This window comes from Salvelinus alpinus, chromosome 17, assembly GCF_045679555.1.
Source record: "Salvelinus alpinus chromosome 17, SLU_Salpinus.1, whole genome shotgun sequence".
Lineage (NCBI taxonomy): Eukaryota > Metazoa > Chordata > Actinopteri > Salmoniformes > Salmonidae > Salvelinus > Salvelinus alpinus.
Window position 1 is genome coordinate 25,552,065 of NC_092102.1, and position 27,053 is coordinate 25,579,117.

The 27,053-nt window shown below is 41.3% G+C and overlaps 2 protein-coding genes and 1 long non-coding RNA gene across 5 annotated transcripts; 1 reads left to right on the forward strand and 2 right to left on the reverse strand.

Moving 5' to 3' along the window:
• Positions 1-1,014: 1,014 nt before the first annotated feature.
• Positions 1,015-8,260, reverse strand: LOC139542582 (mitotic spindle assembly checkpoint protein MAD2B). Of its 2 annotated transcripts, none has more exons than XM_071348190.1 (9): positions 8,157-8,260; positions 7,932-7,981; positions 7,708-7,826; positions 7,543-7,614; positions 7,302-7,402; positions 2,678-2,772; positions 2,312-2,385; positions 2,067-2,159; positions 1,015-1,928 (listed from the first exon to the last, which is right to left on the reverse strand). In XM_071348190.1, the coding sequence occupies exons 2-9, from the start codon at positions 7,969-7,971 to the stop codon at positions 1,887-1,889; spliced, it is 636 nt and encodes a 211-aa protein (XP_071204291.1). In that variant the 5' UTR covers positions 7,972-7,981; positions 8,157-8,260; the 3' UTR covers positions 1,015-1,886. The 2 variants fall into 2 exon arrangements, with proteins under 2 accessions (XP_071204291.1, XP_071204292.1); XM_071348191.1 differs by having other exon boundaries at positions 7,932-8,078; positions 8,157-8,219.
• Positions 8,261-9,678: 1,418 nt separating this feature from the next.
• LOC139542586 (uncharacterized) lies at positions 9,679-12,869 on the forward strand. Its single transcript, XR_011668528.1, has 3 exons — positions 9,679-10,105; positions 11,136-11,275; positions 11,496-12,869. It is a non-coding gene; the product is annotated as an uncharacterized lncRNA (long non-coding RNA).
• A 2,614-nt stretch (positions 12,870-15,483) lies between these two features.
• On the reverse strand, positions 15,484-27,033 carry LOC139542583 (leucine-rich repeat-containing protein 47-like). 2 transcript variants are annotated; one of them, XM_071348192.1, is made up of 7 exons: positions 26,314-27,033; positions 25,579-26,058; positions 25,222-25,338; positions 24,511-24,626; positions 19,366-19,468; positions 17,504-17,593; positions 15,484-16,189 (listed from the first exon to the last, which is right to left on the reverse strand). In XM_071348192.1, the coding sequence occupies exons 1-7, from the start codon at positions 27,031-27,033 to the stop codon at positions 15,968-15,970; spliced, it is 1,848 nt and encodes a 615-aa protein (XP_071204293.1). In that variant the 3' UTR covers positions 15,484-15,967. The 2 variants fall into 2 exon arrangements, with proteins under 2 accessions (XP_071204293.1, XP_071204295.1); XM_071348194.1 differs by lacking the exons at positions 15,484-16,189; positions 17,504-17,593; positions 19,366-19,468 and adding an exon at positions 22,047-22,658.
• Positions 27,034-27,053: the final 20 nt, after the last annotated feature.

The following is a 27,053-nucleotide window of genomic DNA, read 5'->3' on the forward strand; positions in this document are numbered from 1 at the left end:
ATCAATGGAAGAATAGGCGTGGAAGAATACCCTCAATGGAAGAATACCCTCAATGGAAGAATAGGCATGGAAGAATACCCTCAATGGAAGAAGGCATGGAAGAATACCCTCAATGGAAGAATACCCTCAATGGAAGAATAGGCGTGGAAGAATACCCTCAATGGAAGAATAGGCGTGGAAGAATGCCCTCATTGGAAGAAGGCATGGAAGAATACCCTCAATGGAAGAATACCCTCAATGGAAGAATACCCTCAATGGAAGAATACCCTCAATGGAAGAATACCCTCATTGGAAGAATACCCTCAATGGAAGAATAGGCGTGGAAGAATACCCCCAATGGAAGAATAGGCGTGGAAGAATACCATCAATGGAAGTATAGGCGTGGAAGAATACCCTCAATGAAAGAATAGGCGTGGAAGAATACCCTCAATGGAAGAATAGGCGTGGAAGAATACACTCAATGGAAGAATAGGCGTGGAAGAATACCCTCAATGGAAGAATAGGCGTGGAAGAATACCCTCAATGGAAGAATAGGCATGGAAGAATACCCTCAATGGAAGAATAGGCGTGGAAGAATACACTCAATGGAAGAATAGGCATGGAAGAATACCCTCAATGGAAGAATAGGCGTGGAAGAATACCCCCAATGGAAGAATAGGTGTGGAATAATACCCTCAATGGAAGAATAGGTGTGGAATAATACCCTCAATGGAAGAATAGGCGTGGAAGAATGCCCTCAATGGAAGAATAGGCGTGGAAGAATACCATCAATGGAAGAATAGGCGTGGAATAATACCCTCAATGGTATTGTAGATACCCCTACCTGCATTCTCCATCAAATAATAAACAGAGCAAGTGCACTTCTGTAAGGTCAATTGTTATTTGCATTGTACTCAGTCCGTCCATTAGATTTACAACACCTCCTTGTGTTAAGCAATTCTAATCAGTATCCGAGATTTAAGGACATTTTATGGTAAGGTGCATTACAGTGGAATGGAACATAACAAAAAAGTATTACAGTCTACTAAACACTTTATTTTCCAAAGTAGAATGCATTATATGTATATGCATTATTATGCAAATAGTAAACAAATCAAAAACAACTAAATCCACATGTATTTACAAAGCATTTTTGCAGTTTGAGTTGAGTACTTTCTTATGGAGCATGTCAGTGTTCAACACTTACAATATCAAACCATGCAACCTGTTTGGTCATTCCTGTTATCGACTGTCTAGAATCAGGGCTATAGGGTTAGAGAGCACCGGTCTAGAACTTTAACCAGGTAGACCGTATCCACCTGAGACTGCCCCAAAAAACATGTTTTAGTGAACACAAGAATTACCATCATAGTGTAAACATAGCTTCATACAACACAAAAGGGCTGCATTTAGACAGGCAGCCAAATGCAGATATTTTTTTCACTAATTGCTCTTTTGTTTAACCAGATCAGCTCTGAAAAAGATCTGTGAAAAGATGTGATTGGTCAAAAGACCAATTAGGGGAAAAGATATCAGTATTGGGCTGCTTGTGTAAACGCAGCCATTGGTACATTTAAACATTGCTTTATACACCAACTGGAAACAAATAGAATGCCCACTATACCACAGATAATACACCTTAGGCTTTGCTGTAATAACTATGTACATACGAAATGATTTTCATTGTGATGAGCAATGATACAGTGCTGAACCGATAACTGACTCTGCCTATCCCCTCTTGCCAAGTCAAACTATGACAAAAAACAGTATTTTTCTCAAAGTTTTCACAGTTCAAGCATTAGAATGAAGATCCAGAGATCCCCACTTTTCCAAATGCACACCTCAACTAGTTGATTATATTGTGGCAGCTGCAGTGCAGATTGCAATCTTTTTTTGTCAAGCTTGATCTATGAAGCCTTTTGTGCCCTCTCCTCCACGTACAGTTGCATCTAAACAAAGAAAATATGTTGTTACATACAAATTTTACACAACATGAAATTATTCACATTCAAACAATATTACTGTCTATTACTATGGGCTTTCATACAAGTGTTGTAATCTTCACAAAGAACCATGCCATTGCTTACTTTCACAATGTCTGATGTCATGGTCTTCAGGGGTATGAGTCTGGGCTCCTGCATGTGTACTTCCTGCTCATCTGCAACTATCCATGGAAAATCCTGGAGGGGAACATGACAACATCACATGTGGAGTGTACAGGCCACACACTAGAATACAACATATATGATTGGATGTAGGTACACAAACAAGTCAGTGTATTACAATCAACACACATACAGTATTGAAATGTCATGTTTGTGACAACACTGACCTTGATGACCTGAACCTTCTCCATGTTGCGGGTGGCAGCCTCCCTGGTGTGGACCAGCACTGTAAACGTACATCCTGGGACAGTGGAAAGTAAATAGACATTACAATACTATGATCGCTGCTAGACAACAATTTAACAGAAATTGTATACTGTATGTATAATGTGTATTTTTATATTGTATTATACAGGGCACATTTGTAAAAGGTCTCAATATGACTTCCCTGTCAAAACAAATATATATATCCACAAGGGAATTTGTTTGGGAATGCAAGACTTATATAGCAGCAGACCTCCAGCTATCGATTTACACAGAGTTGTTTCTCACTGAGTGTCTCTCCATTCTCCAATATAGCTTTTCCATCTTACCCGGTGGGTTGTTTTCCAGAAGTGCATCACATACACTGATCTTCAGGATAACCGCCCTCAGTAACTGTTCCACGTGTGACAGCAATGTATCAGAGCTGTAGAACCAGAAGAGTAACCCGTAAAAGATCAAGGTATGGAAAAGGGCATTCCAACAACAAACCATATTAAATTGTATTTGTCACATGCGCCGAATACAACAGGTGTAGACTTCACCTCGAAATGCTTAATTACGAGCCCTAAAAAGTAAGAACATTTGAGAAAAAAACCGACAAGGAAAATAGTAACACAATAAAATAACAAAGCTATATACAAGGAGTAACGGTACAGAGTCAATGTGTTTGGGGTACAAGGTAGTTGGTGATTGAGGTAATATGTACATGTAGGTAGGGGTAAAAGTGACTAGGCAATCAGGATAGATAATAGCAGTAGAGTGTGTGAAGAGTGTGAAAGTGTGTCTATGTGTGAGTGTAGGTGGCGTCAATATGCATGTGTTTTGTGTGTGTGAGCATATGTAGTGTGTGTGTGTTTGTTGGAGTGTCAGAGTAGTGTGTGAGTAGATTCCAGTGAGTGTACATAGAGCCAGTGTAACAGAGTCAGTGCAACAAAAAAAGGGGGACAATGCAAATAGGCCATGTAGCCATTTGATTAACTGTTCAACAGTCTTATGGCTTGGGGGTAAAAGCTGTTCAGGATCCTTTTGGTCCCAGACTTGGCGCTCTGGTACCGCTGCTGTGTGGTAGCAGAGAGAACAGTCTATGGTGGCTGGAGTGTTTGAAAAAATGTTGGGCCTTCGTCTGAAACCGCCTGGTACAGAGGTCCTGGATGGCAGGGAGCTTGGTCCCAGTGACGTACTGGGCCGTACGCACTATATTCTGTAGCGCATTACGGACGGATGCCAAGCCATTGCCATACCAAGCAGTGATGCAGCCAGTCAAGATGGTCTCATTGGTGCAGCTGTATAACTTTTTGAGGATGTATTTCAACCTTCAACCTTCTGAGGGGGAAGAGGTGTTGTCATGCCATCTTCACAACTGTGTTGGTGTGTATGGACCATGATAGGTCCTTAGTGATGTGGACACAGAGGAACTTGAAGCTCTCGACCCACTCCACTACAGCCCTGTTGATGTGAATGGGGGCGTGCTCGGCCCTCCATTTCCTGTAGTCCACGATCAGCTCCTTTGTCTTGCTGACGTTGAGGGAGAGGTTGTTGTACTGACACCACACTGCCAGGTCTCTGACCTCCTCCATGTAGGCTGTCTCATCATTGTCAGTGATCAGGCCTACCACTGTCGTATCATGTGCAAACTGAATGATGGTGTTGGAGTCGTGCGCGGCCACAGCCGTGGGTGAACAGGGAGTACAGGAGGGGACTAAGCACGCACCCCTGAGGGGCCCCGTGTTCAAGGTCAGCATAGCTGATGTGTTGTCTACCCTCATCACCTGGGGGCTACACATCAGGGGCTGCCTGTCCAGGTGCAGAGGGAGATGTTCAGTCCCGCGGTCCTGAGCTTAATGATGAGCTAATAGGAGAACAATGATGTTGAACGTGATGAGCAGTAATCAATGAACACCATTCTCAGGGCAATGTGGAGTGCAATATAGATTGCATCATCTGTGGATCTGTTGGGGCAGTGTGTGAATTGGAGTAGTAGGGTGTCTGGGATGATGGTGCTGATGTGAGCCATGACCAGGCTTTCAAAGTATTTCATGGCTACAGATTTTTTTATTTCACCTTTATTTACCAGGTAGGCTAGTTGAGTACACGTTCTCAATTGCAACCTGGCCAAGATAAAGCAAAGCAGTTCGACACATACAACACCACAGAGTTACACATGGAATAAAAAAACATACAATCAATAATACAGTAGAAAAATCTATATACAGCATGTGCAAATGAGGTAGAATAAGAGAGGTAAAGCAATAAATAGGCCATGGTGGCAAAGTAATTACAATATAGCAATTAAACACTGGAATGGTAGGATGTGCAGAAGATGAATGTGCAAGTTGAGATACTGGGGTGCAAAGGAGCAAGATAAATAAATACAGTATGGGGATGAGGAAGATTGGATGGGCTATTTACAGATGAGCTATGTACAGGTGCAGTGATCTGTGAGCTGCTCTGACAGCTGGTGCTTAAAGCTAGTGAGGGAGATATAAGTCTCCAGCTTCAGAGATTTTTGCAGTTCGTTCCAGTCATTGGCAGCAGAGAACTGGTAGGGTAGGCGGCCAAAGGAAGAATTGGCTTTGGAGGTGACCAGTGAGATATACCTACTGGAGCGCGTGCTACGGATGGGTGCTGCTATGGTGACCAGTGAGCTGAGATAAGGCGGGGCTTTACCTAGCAGAGACTTGTAGATGACCTGGAGCCAGTGGGTTTGGCGACGAGTATGAAGCGAGGGCCAGCCAACGAGAGCATACAGGTCGCAGTGGTGGGTAGTATATGGGGCTGTGGTGACAAAACGGATGGCACTGTGATAACAAATTGGATGCAGTCTGAGTAGAGTGTTGGAGGCTATTTTGTAAATTACATCGCCGAAGTCGAGGATCGGTAGGATGGTCAGTTTTACGAGGGTATGTTTGGCAGCATGAGTGAAGGATGCTTTGTTGCGAAATAGGAAGCCGATTCGAGATTTAATTTGGATTGGAGATGCTTAATGTGAGTCTGGAAGGAGAGTTTACAGTCTAACCAGACACCTAGGTATTTGTAGTTGTTCACATATTCTAAGTCAGAACTGTCCAGAGTAGTGATGCTGGACGGGCGGGCAGGTGCAGGCAGCGATCGGTTGAAGAGCATGCATTTAGTTTTACTTGCATTTAAGAGCAGTTGGAAGCCACGGAAGGAGAGTTGTATGGCATTGAAGCTCATCTGGAGGTTAGTTAACACAGTGTCCAACGAAGGGCCAGAGGTATACAGAATGGTGTCGTCTGTGTAGACGTGGATCAAAGAATCACCAGCAGCGAGAGCGACATCATTGATGTATACAGAGAAGAGAGTCGGCCCGAGAATTGAACCCTGTGGCACCCCCATAGAGACTGCCAGAGGTCCGGACAACAGGCCCTACGATTTGGAATATTGAACTCTATCGGAGAAGTAGTCGGTGAACCAAGCGAGGCAATCATTTGAGAAACCCAGGCTGTTGAGTCTGCCAACAAGAATGTTGTGATTGACAGAGTCGAAAGCCTTAGCCAGGTCGTTGAATACGGCTGCACAGTAATGTCTCTTATCGATGGCGGTTATGATATCGTTTAGGACCTTGAGCGTGGCTGAGGTGCACCCATGACCAGCTCTGAAACCAGATTGCATAGCAGAGAAGGTACGGTGAGATTCAAAGTGGTCGGTAATCTGTTTGTTAACTTGGCTTTCAAAGACCTTAGAAAGGCAGGGTAGGATAGATATAGGTCTGTAGTAGTTTGGGTCTAGAGTGTCTCCCCCTTTTGAAGAGGGGGATGACCGCGGCAGCTTTCCAATCTATGGGAATCTCAGACGATATAAAAGAGAGGTTGAACAGGCTAGTAATAGGGGTTGCAACAATTGCGGCAGATCTTTTTAAAAGAGAGGGTCCAGATTGTCTAGCCCGGCTGATTTGTAGGGGTCCAGATTTTGCAGCTCTTTCAGAACATCAGCTATCTGGATTTGGGTAAAGGAGAAGTGGGGGAGGTTTGGGCGAGTTGCTGTGGGGAGCGCAGGGCTGTTGACCGGGGTAGGGGTAGCTAGGTGGAAAGCATGGCCAGCCGTAGAAAAATGATTATTGAAATTCTCAATTATTGTGGATTTATCAGTGGTGACAGTGTTACCTAGCCTCAGTGCAGTGGGTAGCTGGGAGAAGGTGCTCTTATTCTCCATTGACTTTACAGTGTCCCAGAACTTTTTTGAGGTTGTACTACAGGATGCAAATTTCTGTTTGAAAAAGCTAGCCTTAGCTTTCCTAACTGCCTGTGTATATTGGTTCCTAACTTCCCTGAAAAGTTGCATATCACGGGGGCTATTCGATGCTAATGCAGAACGCCACAGGATGTTTTTGTGCTGGTCAAGGGCAGACAGGTCTGGAGTGAACCAAGGACTATATCTATTCCTTGTTCTATTTTTTTTTTAATGGAGCATACTTATTTAAGGAAGGCAATTTTAAAGAATAACCAGGCATCCTCTACTGACGGGATGAGGTCAATGTCATTCCAGGATACCCCGGCCAGGTCGATTAGAAAGGCCTGTTCGCTGAAGTGTTTTAGGGAGACGTGAGTGCTACTGGACAAAAGGTAATTTAGACACATTACCATGGCATTCTTGGGGACAGGGACTATGGCTTGAAACATGTAGGTATTAAAGACTAGGGTTGTCATGATGCCAGTACTACGATACCCGATTTTCCATGGCAAAAAGGAAAACACAAAAGCAGACTAAACACGTTGGTCCTTTAAAAAACCTATTGTACGTAAAATATTCTGTTCTACATCTTGGAAAATGTATGTGATTCTGGGTGACAACATGAAGACTGTTTTCCTCAGGAAATGTTGCCCGTTTCATGGTTTTTTCCCCTTGCCATGATACATCGGAGTATCGCAATACTGGTATCGTGACAACCCTATCAGAGAAGTTGAAAATGTCAGTGAAGATATATACACTCACCTGATGGATAAAAGAGGAGGCTGTGAAATCTCAAAGACAAATCTCTCAACTGGATGATGCTCTTTGTCCATGATGACCACCACCACTTTTTCTGCATCATTCTGAGGGAGCAATGTAGAACTTCATGCGAGTAATATGTACTCAAAAAAGGTGTGCCCTCATGCAATAACATATTTAGCATGGTGAGCCATTGGGTTTGCAAGACTATGTCAATCATATGTAAGCTAATGTATTCTCTCACCTTCTCAATGAGGGGTTTTACACAGTGAAGAGTATCATGGATGTATTGGTTCAGCTCTGGGTGGCATGACATCTAGAAGGTAATGCAACACGAGTGATGGATATTTTGCAGATAACCCTTAATAGTAGCTGAATAGTTATTACACCGGTGATATTATAACCTTACCTGTACAGGTACATTGTATTTCTTTCTCTTCTGGAATATTCCAGATGGGTACACCTCTCGTACATAGAGGATGAGATGAATAGCCACTTCCAAAAACTCACACAAGATGTCAGCCACCACTGCAAAAGAAGACAGGCAGTAACGAAGTCTATATGAAAAATAAATTGTTCAATTGAAATGCAGATTTTACAGGTCGATGTAAAATAATTGATATAGCTAGCTACCTTGCCCAAAATTGAGGTCTTGTCTTGTTAGCGTTGTCATTTTCTGGTGGCTGAGGGATGAGAACACAAATAATGTCGAATGATGAGGCCACCTAACGAACGTTTCAAACGTCAAAAAAGGAATTGCAACCTGGAACAATTCAACCTCTGAAAAACAAAAGACTGTTGTTTGTAAATCTGTTCTCAGGATTTAATCATAATATACAGCAAAGATGCGAATAATACCTGCAACGTCTGTATATTTGTTTACATCCACTGCTTCTTGTCGTCGCTTGGTTATGACGTTTACATGGCGCACACTAATATCTTATATACACACTAGTTGACGTATTGTGTGCGCTGTGTTGAATCCTCCGTTCCTCCATCTTGGCACTCCCCCACCACTGTAAAAAAAAAATATTTTGGAAGCTATAGAATACCTTTATTAATTTCTAAATTCGTTTTGCCACATTTATTATATTACAGATCCCTTAATGCATACCTTAAAATTATAGTATGTGAGCTAAGCATATTTTTTTTTAGATTACTGTTACTGTCCCTACCACAAAAATATATATACTTAAATAGATATAATTTTGTCCTTGAAACATTGATTTGAAATACTGTATAATTCCATTCATTCCTTTGGAGGACTGCTCCTACTGGGGAATGCCAAAATATGTCCGACCGGTTGCTTCAAAGCTTCTCAATCGCCAATATACTGGATAGCATCAGCAATCCAGGGTTATATCCATCATTAGCACACAAAAATAGCCAATGCACAAAAATTACTACACTTTTGAGCTCCATGGGGGCATTCTCATGTGGTAGAGAATCCACTGGTCACCACCTGCCAAGAGGAAGGATGTTAAGTGCCACATGCCTTTCAATGCATGACTTTGAACACCTTGACATTTATTACAGCAGTAGAATATTTAATAGACTGTAATTTTCACGAGGACAAGTGCAGTTTTTCCATACATTTTAATTGATAACTTGCGATTTTATCACTTGACATTAAAATCATATAGTGGGAAGGATCCTACAAATTAAGACTGTGAATGCATGTACCACTTCTAATAAACAAATACTGTTCCTTTGAATATTTGTCTCTGGTCATGAAACAACAACACAGGTTGGATGTCTAAACAAAGTCAATTCTGAATGTCAATAGATTTTTAGATTCCTTATGATCAATGACAACATTCTAGAACTGAGTTATCACTCATCTAAGTCTGGTATCCGGGGTAGTCTGGTTAATGATAATAAAATTGATTAAGTGTCCCTTTCCTTGTAGAATGTTGACAGCAGTATAGAACACATTGTATTGCTAAGATGCTCAAACGTAACTTAATAGCTACACTCACCGACACAGGATAAACTTTATCCCTCATGCTGGCCCTGACTAAACCGGTAAGTTGCCCCTCACAATAGCTGCACTTCTCCACATGGCCAGACTTTTAGTGGTCTTCCCCTTTTAATGCTCTAATGCTCATCCTTGAAAAATGTCATAAGGTCTGAAATAAAAGTCAACATACTGTACAAGCAATTATCTAGGCTAAGTAATACAATATTATTTTTTGATTTACTGTTCTGCTAACTAGCTAGCTAAAGTGTCATCAGTGGCTAGCTAAGACAGAGAAAGGAGACGGAAGAGTTTCAACACTTTATTAAATTATTTTCAATACAGCACATGGATTCATCATAGATTGGGCAAAGGTCTCTGATCGCGCTGGTGAACGGTAGCTGACAGTGTCGGCTAGAGATGACGTGCAGGAGCTTCCTGCATGAATTTGTATTCTTACTGAGGTTTTCTCTGTAGCTAATTAGCTTTTTTTTTTAAAGTAAATTGAGGCAAATATATTTATAAAACTCACCTTGCCTGAGAGATAATTAAAGGGATATCAAAACGTCACGCCAAGCTAAGCCTACACCAAACACATACTTAGTTTGAAGTGTTTGTAAAATTCACTATGTGAAAAATGAATGGTGAAAAAACAAATCAAACCACCGAGAAGGATAAAATCATTTTTATCATCATTGGAAAGAGCCATATAATTACTATCGCATAAGCCGTATCAATTTATGACCAGGTGATGAATGCTGACCTGAACTTTGTTCAAGGCTTCATAATTATAGCGCAAGAGGCACACTTTTCAAGACCATCTGCCTTCAGTCCTCGATAGGGCACAGTGGTGAGTAGACTTCCAGTTATTTTCAGGTTAATTTGGGTGACTAACATGCTGACCACACTGCTTGCGTCACGTGCGCGAGCGTTGAAAAATAAATGTACACATACATGTTATTCAATCATTGCACCCACACTGCTTGCGCTTGTCAACTAGTGTCTGCATAGCCAGGGGCTAAAATAGAACTTGGTTCTATATGTGTCGCGTAGACGGGCTGCAAGTCCCGTCTCTCCAATCTCCTCATTGGTTTTTAGGAGCATATATCCACTTGGGTGATTGGAAGATAAACTGAGGTCCAAACTCCAGTCCAGTTGGTAGTGGTAATGCACCTTAAAGTAGTTGGTATTGGTAATGCACCTTAAAGTTGGTTGCCAACCACCATATAAAGTCCAAAGAAGAAGAAGAAGCCTGAAGGAGGAGAGATTACTAGAAACAAAAACTCAGTTTATCCTTTTATCTGTGGATTAATTGTCAGAGGACCTTGTGCATTTCAGGTAAAATAACACCCAATGTTTATGTCCCAGGACAAATTATCTAGCAACAGCAAGCTAGCTAGCTAAATTGCCATAAATGTTTAATGCTTTTCGACCTGTCCCCAAATTAATATGGTTGGTTCAGAGTTAATTTTGATATTTCAACCCGAGTGTCCTGATCGCGTCTGGTGTGGGTGGACAAAATCAACATGCGATGGCGTATGCAGACGCGCTCGAGTGGTCTGATCAGCATGTACTGTAACAACAGGAATCATTTCCAGCGGATAATTTTTGAGCAAGCTGATCAATGTCCCACAGCTCTAGCCACCTGTTTTGAGTTTTAATGTGTCATAGAAATACTTATTTTATGATACAATTACATATAATAAAATACAAAAAATGTATTGAAATTTAAATTGACCTGAATGGGGGGGGGGGGGGGGGCTGAATTGGTCTAAATTGATTGTGGTAAGACAATTGAAAGACGTGTAAAAATGTCTTATGACGCTGTTACCTATTCTGTGTCCATATTGCGCAACTCCATCACTATCTTCTCTTCACAGGTTGTTGAAGAAGTATTTGCAGTATATAACGTTCAGGGAAGAATGACTTCTGAAATGGACCCCAACACTGCTGGTGTTCAATACAACGGCTGGAATTAAGACAACATCAATCTGAATGTGGCTGGAACAGGTGTAACGGGGTAAGCTCTGAATAAGACGTATAAGAAACACTTACTTTACTTTCAATTAAGGTGTATCACATTAAAATTATATTCAGTGCACATTGTTTTTCCTCCATTAAATCCTATTTGATTAACTTCTCCAAATTCTGACCTCTTGAGTTTACTGATAGTGTATGTAACTGACCCCAACAGTAATCACTGGCCATATTTATTACATGACATGTTCTGCTTACCAAAGGCTCTACACCTGGGCGTAGCTATCAAGGTGGCCGGAGCTTTGGCTGCACTGGTGGCTGTTTACATCATAGGATACCTCATTGGATATTACGCCCACAAATGCTGACCAGCCACTGACCGAAGGACCCTTAACGGCTGGAATTATGTTATGTATCAATTATATATGGTTTTTAAATGACCAAATAATGGCTGTATGAGAGGATCAAAGATTATTGGAGCCACACTTTCAATAATAGTCAGGATTTTTTGTTTCCTTTTTAGAAATGTTTGACTTACAGTTCATGGTATTCAATATGTTCTTCTCAGTAAGTGATATTACAGTGCCTTCAGAAAGTATTCATACTCCTTGACCTATTCCACATTTTGTTGTGTTACATCCTGAATTTAAAATGGATTACATTTTTACCACATAATGACAAAGTGAAAACATGTTTTGACAAAATTGTGCTAATTTATTGAAATACAGAAACATTTCATTTAGGTAAGTATCACACCCGAGTCAATACGTTAGAATCACCTTTGGCAGTGATTAAAGCTGTGAGTCTTTCTGGGTAAGTCTCTAAGAGCTTTGAACACCTGGATTGTACAATATTTGCACATTACTATTAAAAAAATTCTTCAAGCTCCCTCAATTTGCTTGTTGATCATTTCTAAATACACTTTGACATTATGGGCTATTGTGTGTAAGCCAGTGACACAAAATCTCAATTTAATACATTTTAAATTCTGGCTATAACAACAAAATGTGGAAAATGTCAAGAGGTGTGAATACTTTCTGAAGGCACTGTATTCATTTCTGTAGTTTTAAGATTGTACTATTGAGCTTGTTTTGTAAGCCTATTCAACTGTACATCAAGGTCATTTGGCTTCAATATTTCTATGAAAGGACACAGCAAATACTAATAGCAATAAAAAGGCTGTTGAAAATATCTTGATTCCATGTGTTATTCCACAAACATTGTGTGTGAAATATATGGTCAAACAAGATGTTTTCCTCTTGAAAAGGACTGGAAACAATGTTATTCAGGTAGATGTACAATTGATGTCAGTATTGAGGTGTAATCATCTGCAAATATCAAACCTCATCTTTACAAAAATACACTTTAATATGTTTCGTTTCAGCCTTTTCTCACTTAAAATCTGCCAAGTCTGCAAAGAGAAATATCTTTATAATCAAACTATCATGCAGATAAAAAAAATCCTGTGCATTTGAGCCCTGGAGCAGGGGTGTAATTTCCAGGGGGAAAGGGGGGATACGGACCCCCTCTCAATATTAGAGGCAACATTGTCTTCTGCAATGGTCCCCTCCCCAATGTTGAAGTCAACCTATGCAACTGCTCATATAGAAAGTGTAATGTCCACAATGTCAATGATGACAGTGAAATTTTTTAAATCTATCATCTATTTTGCTCTTTCTCATTTACAACTGCGACTTGGCCAAGAAAAAGCAAAGCAGTTCGACAAAAACAACAACACCGAGTTACACATGGGATAAACAAACGTACAGTCAATAACACAATAGAAAAATATATAAAGAGTGTATGCAAATGTAGTAAGATTAGGGAGGTAAGGCAATAAATATGCCAGAGTGGCGAAATAATTACAATTTAGCATTAACACTGGAGTGATAGATGTGCAGATGATGATGTGCAAATAGGGATACTGCAAAATATTTTTTTCAATGTTTTACAATATGGGGATGAGGTAGTCGGGTGGGCTATTTACAGATGGGCCTTGTACAAGTGCAGTGATCGGGAAGCTGCTCTGACAGCTGATGCTTATAGTTAGTGAGGGAGATATAAGTCTCCAGCTTCAGTGATTTTTGCATTTCGTTCCAGTCATTGGCAGCAGAGAGCTGGTTATTGGTGCACCTCAGCCACGCTCAAGGTCCTAAACAATATCATAACCGCCATCGATAAGAGACATTACTGTGCAGCCGTCTTTATCGACCTGGCCAAGGCTTTCGACTCTGTCAATCACCACATTCTTATTGGCAGACTCAACAGCCTTGGTTTCTCAAATGACTGCCTCGCCTGGTTCACCAACTACTTCTCCGATAGAGTTCAGTGTCTCAAATCGGAGGGCCTGTTGTCCGGACCTCTGGCAGTCTCTATGGGGGTGCCACAGGGTTAAATTCTCAGGCTGACTCTCTTCTCTGTATACATCAATGATTTCGCTCTTGCTGCTGGTGATTCTCTGATCCCCCTCTACACAGATGACACCATTCTGTATACTTCTGGCCCTTCTTTGGACACTGTGTTAACTAACCTCCAGACGAGCTTCAATGCCATACAACTCTCCTTCCGTGGCCTCCAACTACTCTTAAATGCAAGTAAAACTAAATGCATGCTATTCAACCGATCGCTGCCCGCACCTGCCCACCCGTCCAGCATCACTACTCTGGACAGTTCTGACTTAGAATATGTGAACAACTACAAATACCTAGGTGTCTGGTTAGACTGTAAACTCTCCTTCCAGACTCACATTAAGCATCTCCAATCCAAATTAAATCTCGAATCGGCTTCCTATTTCGCAACAAAGCATCCTTCACTCATGCTGCCAAACATACCCTCGTAAAACTGACCATCTTACCGATCCTGGACTTTGGCAATGTCATTTACAAAATAGCCTCCAACACTCTACTCAACAAATTGGATGCAGTCTATCACAGTGCCATCCGTTTTGTCACCAAAGCCCCATATACTACCCACCACTGCGACCTGCAAGCTCTCGATGGCTGGCCCTCGCTTTATACTCGTCGCCAAACCCACTGGCTCCAGGTCATCTACAAGTCTCTGCTAGGTAAAGCCCCGCCTTATCTCAGCTCACTGGTCACCATAGCAGCACCCACCCGTAGCACGCGCTCCAGCAGGTATATCTCACTGGTCACCCCCAAAGCCATTTCTTCCTTTGGCCGCCTCTCCTTCTAGTTCTCTGCTGCCAATGACTGGAACGAACTGCAATAATCACTGAAGCTGGAGACTCATATCTCCCTCACTAGCTTTAAGCACTAGCTGTCAGAGCAGCTCACAGATCACTGCACCTGTACATAGCCCATCCAACTACCTCATTCCCATACTGTATTTATTAATTTATCTTGCTCCTTTGCACCCCAGTATCTGTACTTGCGCATTCATCTTCTGCACATCTACCATTCCAATATTTAATTGCTATATTGTAATTACTTCGCCACCATGGCCTATTTATTGCCTTACCTCCCTTATCCTACCTCATTTGCACACACTGTATATAGACTTTTTCTACTGTATTATTAACTGTATGTTTGTTTATTCCATGTGTAATGCTGTGTTGTTGTATGTGTCGAACTGCTTTGCTTTATCTTGGCCAGGTCGCAGTTGTAATTGAGAACTTGTTCTCAACCTGCCTACCTGGTTAAATAAAGGTGAGATATATATTTTTTTTAATGTAATAAGACTCCTGAACAGCTAATCAAATGGCAACCACCCTACTTTTAACACTGCTGCTACTCTCTGTTTATTATCTATGCAGTCACTTTAACTCTACCTACTGTACATGTACATTACTCAATTGCCTCGTCTAACCGGTGCCACCACACATTGACTCTGTACCGGTACCCCCTATATAGTCTCGCTATTGTTATTTTACTGTTGCGCTTGAATTATTTGTTACTTTATTTTTTACTTAACACTTATTTTTCTTAAAACTGCATTGTTGGTTAAGGGCTTGTAAGCATTTCACTGTCTACACCTGTTGTATTCGGCGCATGTGACAAATACAATTTGATATGTAACAGTACCCCCGTGCTTTTCTAGTTAACCTGTAAATTCCCAAGCTGTTTTACAATTCAGTCAAATGTACGTGCACCATGCATGCACAGTAACTGACCATGGAGGCATTTATGAAACCAACTTTCAGGGGTTTCCTGTGTTATTGAGGCCAAACACGTTTCTACGTAGAACAAAGCACTGGCTTTCAACATGTGTAATAAAGAAATGCATAACCACTGCTGCCTTAAAAGTTCAATTTATTTGAGATCTTTTAAATATTAGACATTATACACATTCCCTGCCCTTAATTAATTAAAGAGAGGAATGGAAAAAGGTTTTACACTTGTTTCAATGGTCATTAATTATGTCTATTCTACTGACCACAGGCTTGCTACAGGCTTATACAGTTATTGTACATGTCAAAAATAATAATAATCTTAAACAAACGAGTTGCCTTTAGTGTGAAACAATATAAAAGTATAAAAAACATATTTTAAGTTGGGTAGGTAGTTTAATTATTTTATACCTTAAAACTAATAATAATCAAGAACATTAAGCAAGGCTATAATAGACTATTTCCATGTTTGAGAAATGAGTGGCTGTAATCGATAATGCTACAAAAGAGAACCTGGCAAACACATTGAACATCTCATATACAGTACTGTGATTTTAACTGTGTGAGACTGTAATTGTATAAATCAAAAAAGGTGCAACTGTGGCACAACTACCAGATGACGTTCAGGTTGCCGACATCTGTGGAGAGGTCCGTTTTGGACGGGTAGACGACCTTGAGGTTCCCGTCAGGGTCCACGGTGCGAACCTGCTGGATGATCAGCTCTCCTGAGGTGGTACCATCTGAGGCGGGGTCTGGGGGTACGTCTGACTCCCCCTCTGACCCAGCCTCCTCTCTGTGCTCCAACGTGAACTTGTTCAGCTCCGCCATTTTCTGAGAACGGAATAGAGACAGATGTGTTAATTGCTGACCATTGGGACAATGTGGTTAAGGTCTATTTGAGGAAGGCACTATGTGGAAAGGAACTCCTAGAGCCCTCATATTCAACTCTGGATCTCGAAGGCAGTTGGATCTCGAAGGCAGTCTCCATTGTTCCCCACTAATCAGGGACTGATGCAGACCTGGGACACCAGGTGTGTGCAATTAATTATCAGGTAGAACACCAAACCAGCAGGCTCCAGGGTAAGAATTGAAAACCCCCTGCCATAGAGAATGGTTGTTGAATTGAGATTTAAAGGCTGGATTGAAATCTGTACACATTCAATTGAAAAACAAAATAGATAATATGTATAACCTCAAAGTCTTTACATTACCCTAATTTTATAAGAAATTAAATGTAATGTAAAGACTGAGGTTATACATACTGTATCATCAATTTTGTTTTTCTATTTACACACAATGAAATGTGTATGGTGGCAAATTGGGTTGAAGGTTTTCTAAACTTCTCACAGACTTGCCCTGCTCAACTCATGGTTGTTGACACGGTAAAATATTCAGGGAGAGATATATACGATCTGTCAATGAGATTGTGGAAATACAGGACAAGCACTCCCAGAGCAGGAAGTCGCATCTCAACAGCACAGAGTTTTACCTTTCACGTCGTTCTCCTCCAAATGCCCTCTCTACCAGTCAATTCAAGTTCAGCTAATTTCAGTTCCATTTCAGTTAGTCATTTCAGGAAATGAATGATTCAACACATTCACTAAATTCTCAAAATCAACCCCAAACTGACCTTCCAGCCTTCCATCACCACACCAAATCGAAAATGTACCCTCCCACAACGGCTATTCTAGAATAGGAATCATAGTGTGGATTAAACCCTTATCGGCTGCTTTGTTTCGACAAGGCTGTCATTGAAACGCATCTGCAGCTGTGTGTACCGGTGGGTGCGAGGCACGCAGGCCGCTCTAGGGTTGCAGCTGTATTTTGAGCAGTATGTTTAGGCGGTGACGTCGTACACCGCCGGGCTAGTCATGCCAGGCCAATGAGCTCACTGATTCCATTGGGAGCCAGTGGGGCCAGGGTACAGATGTCAAAACTGCATAACACCCTGAGACTAAGCAAGACACTTGATGAGACTTTTCTGCTCTCGCCAATCGCCCCCGTGTGTGTCTGACCGATGCATTTATGTGCAAATGTTGTTTAATTCATGCAATCAAAGGCAGTTTGTGTTATGTATGTGCATTGCAATGTCGGATTCAGTCCTACTGCATGTCTCTTTGTATACAGGGAAAGAGATGAGCTTACCACTATGAGAGCATCCATCACGTCTTTACAGATCTGCAGGCTGGTAGAACTGGTCACTTCTAAGAACAGCTCCTTAGTCGTCTTCCTGATCTAGAATACAGGACAAAGGTACAGTACATCAATTGTATGTAATATTGTCTACAGCTAAAGCAGCAAACTATTTTTTATTATAAAATCGATTAAATATGTAAAAATGTATGAACATGTACAGTACCAGTCAAGAGTTTGGACACACCTACTTATTCAAGGGTTTTTCTTAATTTTTACTATTTTCTACATTGTAGAATAATAGTGAAAACATCAAAACTATGAAATAACACATATGGAATCATGTGGTAACCAAAATCATGTATTAAACAAATCAAAATATATTCTTCAAAGTAGCCACCCTTTGCCTTGATGACAGCTTTGCACACTCTTGGCATTCTGTCAACCAGTTTCATGAGGTAGTCACCTGGAATGCATTTAAATTAACAGGTGTGCCTTGTTAAAAGTCAATTTGTGGAATTTCTTTCCTTCTTAATGCATTTGAACCAATCAGTTGTGTTGTGGCAAGGTAGGATTGGGATACAGATGATAACCCTATTTGGTAAAAGACCAAGTCCATATTATGGCAAGAACAGCTCAAATAAGCAAAGAGAAACGACAGTCCATCATAGCTCTAAGACATGAAGGTCAGTCAATACGGAACATTTCAAGAACTTTGAACGTTTCTTCAAGTACAGTCGCAAAAACCATCAAGCGCTATTATGAAACTGGCTCTCATGAGGACCGCCACAGGAAAGGAAGACGCAGAGGTTCCTCTGCTTCACAGGATAAGTTCAATAGAGTTACCAGGCTCAGTAATTGCAGCCCAAATAAATGCTTCACAGAGTTCATGTAACAGACACATCTCAACATCAACTGTTCAGAGGAGACTACGTGAATCAGGCCCTCGTGGTCGAATTGCTGCAAAGAAACCACTACCAACGAACACCAATAAGAAGAAGAGCCAAGAAACACGAGCAATGGACATTAGACCGGTGGAAATCTGTCCTTTGGTCTGATGAGTCCAAATGTGAGATTTTTGGTTCCAACCACTGTGTCTTTGTGAGATGCAGAGTAGGTGAACAGATGATCGCCGCATGTGTAGTTCCCACCGTGAAGCATGGAGGAAAAGGTGTGATGGTGCTTTGCTGGTGACACTGTCAGTGATTTATTTAGAATTCAAGGCACACTTAACCAGCATGGCTACCACAGCATTCTGCAGCAATACGCCATCCCATCTGGTTTGCGCTTAGTGGGACTATAATTTGTTTTTCAACAGCACAATGACCCAACACACCTCGAGGCTGTGTAAGGGCTATTTGACCAAGAAGGAGAATGATGGAGTGCTGCATCAGATGACCTGGCCTCCACAATCACCCGACCTCAAGCCAATTGAGATGGTTTGGGATGAGTTGAACAGCAGAGTAACAACAAGTGCTCAGCATATGTGGGAACTCCTTCAAGACTGTTGGAAAAGCATTCCAGGTGAAGCTGGTTGAGAGAATGCCAAGCGTGTGCAAAGCTGTCATCAAGGCAAAGGGGTCTACTTTGAAGAATCTCAAATATATTTTGATTTGTTCAACACTTTTTTGGTTACTACATGATTCCATATGTGTTATTTCATAGGTTTGATGTCTTCACTATTATTCTACAATGTAGAAAATAGTAAAAATAAAGAAAAACCCTGGAATGAGTAGGTGTGTCCAAACTTTTGACTGGTACTGTATATATATTTTGAAATATATCATTTAAAAGAAAACAATCTGGGAGTGCTGCAGAACCCTCAGCACCCATACTTCCCGCGGGCAATATGCTCACTCGCACACAGACTTTACCTTGGTTCTCTCGCTGTTGGTGATTGGTGGAAAGGAGATCACATGATCCTCTGCATCCACCAGACATGGGTAGAGTTCTTTTCTATCAAGAAGCTGCAGGTATCTGAGTAAAATAAAAAAGCCAGGTAACTTAAGCTGAGAAATGTTGAATAATTATCCTCATGCCTACGATGGCTACAATTAAGCAATAAGGCCCGAGGGGGTGTGGTATATGGCCAGTATACCACGGCTAAGGGCTATTCTTACGCACAACGCAATGCGGAGTGCTAGGACACAGCCCTTAGCCGTGGTATATTGGCCATATATCACAAACGCCCAAGGTGCCTTATTGCTATTATAAACTGGTTACCAATGTAATTAGATCAGTAAAAATACATGTTTTGTCATACCCACGGTATACAGTCTGATATACCACGGCTTTCAGCCAATCAGCATTCAGGGCTCGAACCACCTAGTTTATAATAGCCAATATAACCCTTTCATAACAGCATATTGTTAGTATAAGATCCACACCTATACTCATGGTGCAGATTGAAACCAGATTAAAGTGACAGTGGTTTGAGCTTTTTTTAAACCGCCCAAAATACTGTGGCATGTTATTTACAAGTTGTTTACTTACTGTAAGTCAAACTTACCTTTTACCATATCTAATCTTATTTACTTTATCTAACCAAAACTAAGGAATTTTTGTTTTGTTTTAGTCATTTTCAATGACTGCCTAGGAACAGTGGGTTAACTGCCTTGTTCAGGGGCAGAACGGCAGATTTTTACCTTGTCAACTCGAGGATTAGATCTTCCAACCTTTCGGTTACTAGTCCAATGCTTTAACCACTAGGCTACCTGCCGCCCCTCATTCTCCAGAAGTGTGCACTTTTATATTTCCTGACCATCATTGGCTGTATAGAGTTTCCATCATTGTTGAATCCATGATGGGAAGTCTGCAAATGTGCACCTTGGAAGTAGGGCTGTTGCGGTGACCGTATTACTGCCACACCAGCAGTCATGACCGCTGTAAAATTCCACGTGACCGCACGGTAATCTGCTCTTATGCACTCTGGACATGCGTTGGTAGTACCCAACTCGCTAATGACCATCAGGTCACTAATGGTCTGGTCCTCAGCGCTTGATTGTTCCTCTAACCACTCACGTCAATGCAAATGTATTCTAAAATCACATCAAACACTTATCATGAAAACAGTATCGTGTTTTTAAAACTCACCTACCTCACTGTGATCAATCAATTTGAAGAAAGAAGTTGAAACGGAGTGGAAAACATGGAGTGGAAAACATGGTCGTTGTGGATGTTGTTTCAAAGTCTAACAACGAAAATGACATCGCTTTTCTAAGGTGATGATTAATTCAACACCCATATGCATATTACAGCTTATGCATACGCAAAGGCCTATATATGAGCCCAAGCCTTAAAACAACTGAATTAAAATAATGATTATGCAGTTATGAAATACATAGGCTGCCGCATATTATGCACGTCAGAAAAACATAAAAATATGTCTTTGGTACATAATTGGTCTAGCCTATACTCCAAAATTAAACAAATAATCGCCTTTCAGTGTGGACTGTATTATTATGCATACTTATGCTACGCTCCAAACATTCTATCCATGAGTCTGGGAGAGAATGTATAGGCCTAAGTGATGCTGTTGGTTGATTGATTGTGCAGGGCGGCTTAGAGTTAACCTGCAATTATAGTGAATTTGTATTTGATTTTAAATAGCCTAGTAATAGGGCATTTTTTATATTTCATAATTAATAGGCTGACACATTACCTTTAACTACAGAATATTTCACCACAGTGCATTTCCATCTCCGAGAAGCTGCATGCTCCTCAAACAGTGGTTGATGGGAGTTAAAAATGTGTTCTTATAAGGCCAGACATTTCAAAATGCAATCCCGTGTGAAAGCAGAGTTTTGATGGTTGTCACTAAAAAGATGCTATTATATTTATTTATCATTTGCTCATAGCAGAGCAATGAGCATCTACGGGGCTGTAGTGGAGCAGGTTGAGAGCTTCAAGTTCCTTGGTGTCCACATCAACAACAAACTAGAATGGTCGAAACACACCAAGACAGCCGTGAAGAGGGCACGACAAAGCCTATTCCCCCTCAGGAAACGAAAAAGATTTGGCATGGGTCGTGAGATCCTCAAAAGGTTCTACAGCTGCAACATCGAGAGCATCCTGACTGGTTGCATCACTGCCTGGTACGGCAATTGCTCGGCCTCTGACCGCAAGGCACTACAAAGGGTAGTGCGTAAGGCCCAGTACATCACTGGGGCTAAGCTGCCTGCCATCCAGGACCTCTACACCAGGCGGTGTCAGAGGAAGGCCCTAAAAATTGTCAAAGACCCCAGCCACCCCAGTCATAGACTGTTCTCTCTACTACCGCATGGCAAGCAGTACCGGAGTGCCAAGTCTAGAACAAAAAGGCTTCTCAACAGTTTTTACCCCCAAGCCATAAGACTCCTGAACAGGTAATCAAATGGCTACCCGGACTATTTGCATTGTGCCCCCCCCCCCCACCCCTATTTTTATGCTGCTGCTACTCTCTGTTTATCATATATGCATAGTCACTTTAACTATACATTCATGTACATACTACCTCAATTGGGCCGACCAACCAGTGCTCCCGCACATTGGCTAACCGGGCTATCTGCATTATGTCCCACCCACCACCCGCCAATCCCTCTTTTACGTTACTGCTACTCTCTGTTCATCATATATGCATAGTCACTTTAACCATATCAACATGTACATACTACCTCAATCAGCCTGACTAACCGGTGTCTGTATGTAGCCTCGCTACATTTATAGCCTCGCTACTGTATATAGCCTGTCTTTTTACTGTTGTTTTATTTCTTTACTTACCTATTGTTCACCTAATACCTTTTTTGCACTATTGGTTAGAGCCTTTAAGTAGGCATTTCACTGTAAGGTCTACTACACCTGTTGTATTCAGCGCACGTGACAAATAAACTTTGATTTGATTTGAGGTACATTGGCAACGATAGTGCTTTTTTTGCGAATGCGCTTCTGATAAATCATCACCCGTTTGGCGAAGTAGGCTGGGATTCGATGACAAATTAACAGGCACCGCATTGATTATATGCAACGCAGGACAAGCTAGTTAAACTAGTAATATCATGAACTATGTGTAGTTAACTAGTGATTATGTTAAGATTAATTGTTTTTTTATAAGATATGTTTAATGCTAACTAGCAACTTACCTTGCCTCCTTGCTGCACTCGCGTAACAGGTGGTCAGCATGCCATGCAGTCTACTCGTGGATTGCAATGTAATAAAAACAAAGTATAACATTTATTTTATTTTTTAAATGCCATTTACCGATTGTTATGAAAACTTGGAATCGGCCCTAATTAAAATCGGCCAGGCCATGCCGATTAATCGGTCGACCTCTAGTTTGTATCATTCACAACTAAATTTGCCAAATCTCTAAATCTAGCGTACAGGACCTGTTTCAAATGATCACTTTTACACTCAACATAGCCACTTCATATGCACACTCCGGAATAGGAAACATATCCTTTGTATTTTATTCAGCTAAGTTCAATTATATTCTTCTTACTATAAAATAATGGCACCGGAATTATAAGCATATTTTGTCTGCTAAATTAACAAGCCTACCACCTACGGCATGGCACATAGCCAGATAACATACAGTAGGCCAACTCATATTCTGTTCTTCTGAAATAAATTTTCTTCATATCAGAATGTTTCTTTAGACCTGCCTAAAATAAGTAATGGATTTATTGTGATGTTGTATATTCAATTGATTTATTAGACTTTTTAAAATGTACATGTTCAGCTGTTTGTATACAGCTTGTATACGTGGAGGCCTCGAGATGCTAAATGTGTTCATGTTAATTAACAATCAATTACCGTTAGACCGGCAGTCTTTTGCATGACAGTAACCGGCTGACAAAATTTCATGACCACCACAGCCCTATAGAGCCCCACAGCGGAGGTGCCATAATACCCATAAAACCTGGCAGTCAAACAGGGAAATTGGTTCCAATCGTTTTTCCACCATTAATTTTTCCCATAGAGGATTTTAGAAACACTTAAAATAAGGATTGTGTTTCGTGTAGGCTTACCCTGGCATGAAGTTTCGATAACCATGTAAATCTCTCAGACAAGGTGACTTATCAATATATTTGTCTCTCCAGCCGACACTCCACATAATTTTGCATAAATAGTGTAGCTAGTTAGTGCAGTTTGTTTCTGTCCTTGAGCTGTTATTTTCTATTAAAGGGATACTTCGGAATATTGGCAATGAGTTTGAAGGAAGTTGCTAACTAGCGCACAGTATGGGTATCTACCATAGACTTCCAGTTTTTTTTTAACTAATGCTAGTTAGCATTGTCTCGCAAAACTTTAACGTCCTTCATACTGGACACAGAGACATAAAAATGGTATCCACGAGTTTATCTGACATTGGGGAAGTACGTAAATGTCTCATTGACAAAATCCCAAAGTATCCCTTTAATGTTCTATATTATGTTTCAAGTTCTGGGGTATATAGTTTACAATTTAGCAACGTATCTAGTTGATCAAACGTAACTAGCTACACTACCCCAGGAAGAGTAGCTGCTGCTTTCGCAACAGCTAAGGGGGATCCAAATAAAATACCAAATGTTCAACCTGCAGATCGATGTGCCTCGCAGAGTGGAGTCTGACATTCGCAACGGCACCATGCAATGCACCTTGGACTGAAGAGGCAGACAAATATGACAAATGTGGTGAAACCTCTGTTAAATTACACATTTCTCGCGGTAGGAATATCGCAAAAATATGATCAATGGCTCATTCGAGAGAAGACAACATCCTGTGTTATGACGTCACCCAGTATTGAAATCTGACATGTATGATAGACTTTTCGCAATCTAAAAGTCGTATTCCTATTAACTTCCAGTGTAGTGAGAGCCGCTTTATCGCAATGCTACATCATCTCTGTCAAATTTCTGCCTGCTTGAATGGCAATAGCTCAGAACACATGAAAACATGAAATTACCCCGGGAATCGATAGAACATTGTTCAGAGATGCACAAAAACAATATAACATTCAAAATGGGTGAATCTTTCCTTTAAAGACAGGTGCTAATACTCACTTGTGGAGGCCAGAAACATTCTGCCTCTTCCTCTGTTTCCTCTGGTCCTCTGCCTCCAGCTGCAACTGCCTCATCAGCTCCACCGCAGTCATCTCCTTACGGCCCAGGGGGACTATCTAGTAAACAACAGTCTATGAGAGAGTTGTGCTCCTTTCAAAAATGTATTTGCTTGTTTGAATGACCTTGAATGGGACTGAAATGCATTGACACAAACCTGAATGCAGTTTTTGAATACAATGATTTGCCAAGAGTGACAGACAACAACTAGCAACAATGTTATTTTGTGTTCAAACTGTTGCTGTGAAGACATATGCAGGTCTTTCAAGAAGACTGATAATACTATTAACAGGTGGTGCGTTGCCTGGCTTTGGCATAACATATGGATAAAAGGATAATGTATTATTAAGAATGGAATAATGTGATGGCTCACAATTGCTGATTAGCGTGTCCTTCAAAATACTGGATTCTACTAAAAAAAAACTGAGTTACCATGTCCAATAGAAAATCAGCCTTCTCTAGAGACCTATATAAGACTGTCTGCATAAACTACTTGAACAAAGACATGGGACAAGGTCCTGAGAAATGTCATCATAAACCAATCAAATGCAAAGATTTTGAAATACATAGCTAAATAGCTCAAGCGAGTTGACTTGAGTATTTGTGGCTGTCTAACGTGGTATGAGAAAAATGTCATGCAATGTTGCATCATACCTTTAATATGGGAGGAAGCCTGGCATCATACATGAGAGGTCCCTTGAGTAGCTGCATGTCGTGAGTTGCAATGGTTGCAGTTGTCCTTTTACCACATAGGTCATCGTGAAGTTTGGTCTGAAACACAACAGACAAGAGAGAAAGAGTTGTGAATAATGCAAAAGAGGCTATTGAGGATGGTGAGCTTATGTCCATTTATGTGCTTGAGTTCATTTTGTAGAGTGTTCTTAGTCTGGGTCCCATAGTGCAGTGTTACCGTGTCAAATATGACTGTCAAGGACAGCAACGTATGAGTTGGCTAACGCAGAAACAGACTGGCTCCTAGATTAACATGTTCTCATCTCAAAACAACGTTACCTGAGCAGCCAGGAATCTCTTTAGCGCATTCCCGGACCTGAAGTTCATGCCTCTGACCACACAGCACACCAAGTATGGCCTCACATCCTTCAGCTCGTTGGCCACCTTTACAGTGAACGCCCCGGGGTTGTCAGAAATGTGAAGCACCTTCACCACCAGCCGGTTCAACTTATCCACCTCATCCTCGTCCTCCTCATTCTTCTTCTTCTGCTTGCGCTGCTTTTTGGTCTGGGTCTTCTCTGCGTTCCGGCCCCCGTCGGCCTTATCCCCGTCCCCATCGGCCTGCTTGCTGCCTTTGCCTTTCCCTCTGCCACCGGCCCGAAGGTAGTCCAGGATGGACTTGGTCTGGCAACCATTGACCATCTTCTCCAGCCGCTTGTCTTTTAGTTTGTTTCCCTTGAAGTTGATCTCCTTCAGCTTGGAGCAGTCGCTCAACTCGTAGGGGATGTCACTGAGCTTGTTGTTGGATAGGTCCAAAACCTGGAGAGGAACATTTCATATTTTTGTTGTCATAGTTAATGTTATTACATTCAGTGTTACATGCATGTTACTACATTCAACTAAGATGAATAACCAAACGGGTCTCAGGTCCGTTCAATACATTGTTGATAAGTAGAACTGAGAGAGGTACCTTGTCAATCATGACCATAATAATGCAGAAGGAATAGAACAGATGCAAGAATGCGTATTTTAGGTAGCAGTACAATATATGATCCATCAATTTTAGTCACAAACCTTTAGAGCAGAAAGCATGTGAACATTTCCACTCAGGTCTTCAATGTAATTCTCAGAGGCGATGACAGTGCTGAGGAGATCCAGGCGATAGAAGTCATCAGGGAACCGAGTGATGCCATTTTTTGAGATGTTGATGATGGAGAGCTTCGTGCAATGACACAGTCCATCTGGCAGTGACTCGATATTGTTGCAGCTCACGTTGAGTGTATTGAGCTCGCTTAGCTGGGTTATCTCATCAGGCAAAGCATTCAGGTTGTTGACTGAAATGTCGAGGACTTTCAGTGACTTCAAATGTCCAATGGTTTTTGGAATAGAGGAAAGCTTATTCCTACAAACAATCAAGCTTGTAAGGGTGGTCAGATTTTTGATGTCTCCATGAATTTCTGTCAAACTCGGGCATTGGATGACTTCTAGGTAATTTAGGAGCTTGAGAGAATAGATAGTGGAACACAGCCCTCCATTCAAGGATATCTTTTCATCGATAACTGCACCTTGCAGGACCAGTTCGCGTCTCTTCTCTTTTGCGGCTTTCTCTATTTCTGGCCAATTCTCTTGAACATCCATGATGGTATACCAGACCCGGAAGAAAGCGAAGTCATGCCACCCGGAAATACTTGAGCACAGACTCTTTAAAACGTGTATATGCCAAATGGAAGACGCAGTGAAACATGCAACCAGTAGTGGATATAAAAATGCACAGCGCACGTGCAGACTGGACATTCCAAAATGTTAAAAAAATG